Genomic DNA, 2,785 nt, shown 5'->3' with positions numbered 1-2,785 from the left:
GCCTTTTCTTGTTTGTTGCAGGAGGCTGTGCTTTGCGGTAATATTACAGGAGTCCAAGTAGGACACAGCGGACCGAAAATCTCACATTTATTGTTCGCAGATGACACGCTACTATTTGCGAAGGCAACCCTTCAAGAGGCCCAATGCATAAGCTCCATATTGCAAATCTACAAAGCTGCCTCAGGTCAAGAAGTCAATTTGGACAAATCTGCCATCGTCTTCAGCACCAATACTGATCCAAGCGTGAGAGACAGCATTACTCGTTTTCTCAACATCCGAGAGGTTCATGCACACGACAAATATCTGGGCCTTCCCACAATTATTGGTCGCTCTAAAAGGGAAGTTTTTGCATCTATTCGCGATAGAATCTGGCAAAAAGTAAGCGGTTGGAAGGAGCAGCGGCTTTCCAAAGCAGGAAAGGAAATCATGTTGAAAGCGGTGGTTCAGGCTATTCCTACTTATTCAATGTCATGTTTCAAACTTCCAGATTCCTTATTATCAGATATCCAATCAATGATGACCAAATTTTGGTGGGGAGATGGTGATAAAGGAAGACCTATTCATTGGATAAGTTGGGACAAACTCTGTAAACAGAAGGAAGATGGGGGAATGGGTTTCAGACAGCTACGGGCTTTCAATTTAGCTTTGCTTACTAAGCAAGCTTGGAAGATTGCCACACAACCTTCCTCCCTTTTACATCAAGTTTTCAAGGCCAAATATTTTCCTAACTCGGAATTCTTTTTGGCAGGCCTAGGGTCTCGCCCCTCATTTACTTGGAGGGGAATATATGAAGCACGTAAATATTTGGTCGCAGGAAGTAGATGGAGGGTCGGTAATGGGAGGGGTATCCAGATTTGGAAAGATCGCTGGCTACCTCGACCTACAACTTTTAAGGTTATATCTCGTTCGGATAAGTTGCCTGAGGATGCTACAGTGGATTACCTGATTGACAGCGATAATAGAGCTTGGAAACAGGACCTATTACACGAGTTATTCTAGCCAGATGAGATCGAATTGATTAAGAGTATTCCGATTGGTAGCACTTATAATCAAGATAAACTCATATGGCATTTTACACCAAATGGATTTTTTAGTGTTCGAAGCGCTTACCTTCTAATTACGCAGCAGTCCGGAAATTGGCAAGACATAGCTTCTGGGAGCAATGGAATGGCAACAGGAATCTGGAAACGATTATGGGGCTTAACCTTGCCAGGTAAGATCAAGATTTTTTTGTGGCGGGTTTGCAATGACATTCTGCATACGAATGCCAAGCTTAACACTCGAAAAGTTTTGCTTGATCCCTCTTGTGCCCTGTGTCACTCTCCAACTGATGATATGAATCATCTCTTCTTAACGTGTCCGGTGGCTGTTCAGTCATGGGCGTTGAGTTTTTTATCTAGTAAAATCAGGTTGAATTCAGCTCATAATGTGGTATCTTGGTTGTCAAATCTTCTGATAAAGTTAAAGAAGGAAGAAATGGAATTGGTTGCTGTTATACTCTGGAACTTGTGGAATAATCGCAATGGGGCAGTGTTTGATTCCTCTTACAAGGACCCGCTCAGTCTGGTATCCTTTTCGGTACACTTCTTGAGTCAATTCCAGGAGGCAAACAGGACCCCAATGGCTGCTGAGCATACTACTGCCATTCAACAATCTGTTTTGTCCCAATGGAAGAGACCTCCTGCGGGCTATGTCAAAGCTAACTTTGACGGGGCTATCTTTGTTGAGGGGGACGTTTCAGGTATTGGAGTTGTCATTAGAGATGCTGAGGGTAATTTCGTGGCAGGATTGGCAAAGCAAATTCCAGGGATTTTTGCACCAGAGGTTATTGAATCTTATGCTGCAAAGGCCGCGGTTGAGTTGTTGTTGGAGCTACATTTGCACATGATTATTCTTGAGGGTGATTGTTTAAAGGTCGTTAAAATGCTTCAATCTACAGAGACAGATGCATCAGCTTGTGGAATGCTGGTAGATGATATACTCATAGATATACAAAGCTTTGCAACGTGGGAAGCATCATGGGTGCCTAGACGGCTGAACAATGTCGCGCATTGTGTCGCTAAATATGCTTGTTCTATTTCTAATGGCTGTATTTGGAGGGATTTCTGTGAGAACCCGTATTTCCCTAATATTTTTCCTAGGGTTTATTTCCCCTTAATTGCATGCTTTCTGCATTTTCTGGCTTAGGAATATTTTTTTGGTGGATTTTATGAGTAATTATAGTTTTTAGATGATTTTTCTAATATTGGAGAGTTTTTAGAAAATTAAAAATATATATTGGACGTGGGATCCACTAGTGCGAAAAGTTCGGAAAAATTCGGCCAATAAGGTTAAGTTTCAGATACTGTGTAAAATTTATCGGGTGTTAAGAGATAAGTAGAGAGTGAGAAGTGATTCAATGTGAGAGGAAACAAAAGGATTGACATGCATTAATGGAGTGCCAAATGTCACTTGTTGGTTGGTTGGACTTGTAGACAACTATTCATACTTTTTGACTATTTTTGACTAAGTGTTAAATATCTCCAAAAATCACTAAAAATTCACCATTTCTTCTCCTTGGTGGCCGGCCCTCTCAAGCTCAAGAAAGGAAGAAACCTCTTCAATTTCTTGATTTCTTCTTGCTTCAATCCAACAACTCAACCATTTACACTTGTTTTTACTCCATAAAATCCTCCTAGTTGGTGTTAGTAAGCGGCTTAGTGAAGTTTGTTTGAAGAGCTAAGGTGTCCAACATCTCTACCTCTCTTGGTTACTAGGTGAGTGGTGTGTGAATGCCCTCTTACAT

The 2,785-nt window shown here is 41.4% G+C and overlaps 1 protein-coding gene across 1 annotated transcript; it reads left to right on the top strand.

Moving 5' to 3' along the window:
- Positions 1 to 1,193: 1,193 nt before the first annotated feature.
- On the top strand, positions 1,194 to 2,111 carry LOC140010661 (uncharacterized). Its single transcript, XM_072057964.1, has 3 exons — positions 1,194 to 1,213; positions 1,410 to 1,968; positions 2,100 to 2,111. The coding sequence occupies exons 1-3, from the start codon at positions 1,194 to 1,196 to the stop codon at positions 2,109 to 2,111; spliced, it is 591 nt and encodes a 196-aa protein (XP_071914065.1).
- The last annotated feature ends 674 nt before the right edge of the window (positions 2,112 to 2,785 follow it).

The sequence above is a fragment of the Coffea arabica genome, chromosome 7c, assembly GCF_036785885.1.
Source record: "Coffea arabica cultivar ET-39 chromosome 7c, Coffea Arabica ET-39 HiFi, whole genome shotgun sequence".
Lineage (NCBI taxonomy): Eukaryota > Viridiplantae > Streptophyta > Magnoliopsida > Gentianales > Rubiaceae > Coffea > Coffea arabica.
Note: the sequence above shows the minus strand (reverse complement) of the source record. Positions and strands in the feature narration are given on the sequence as shown.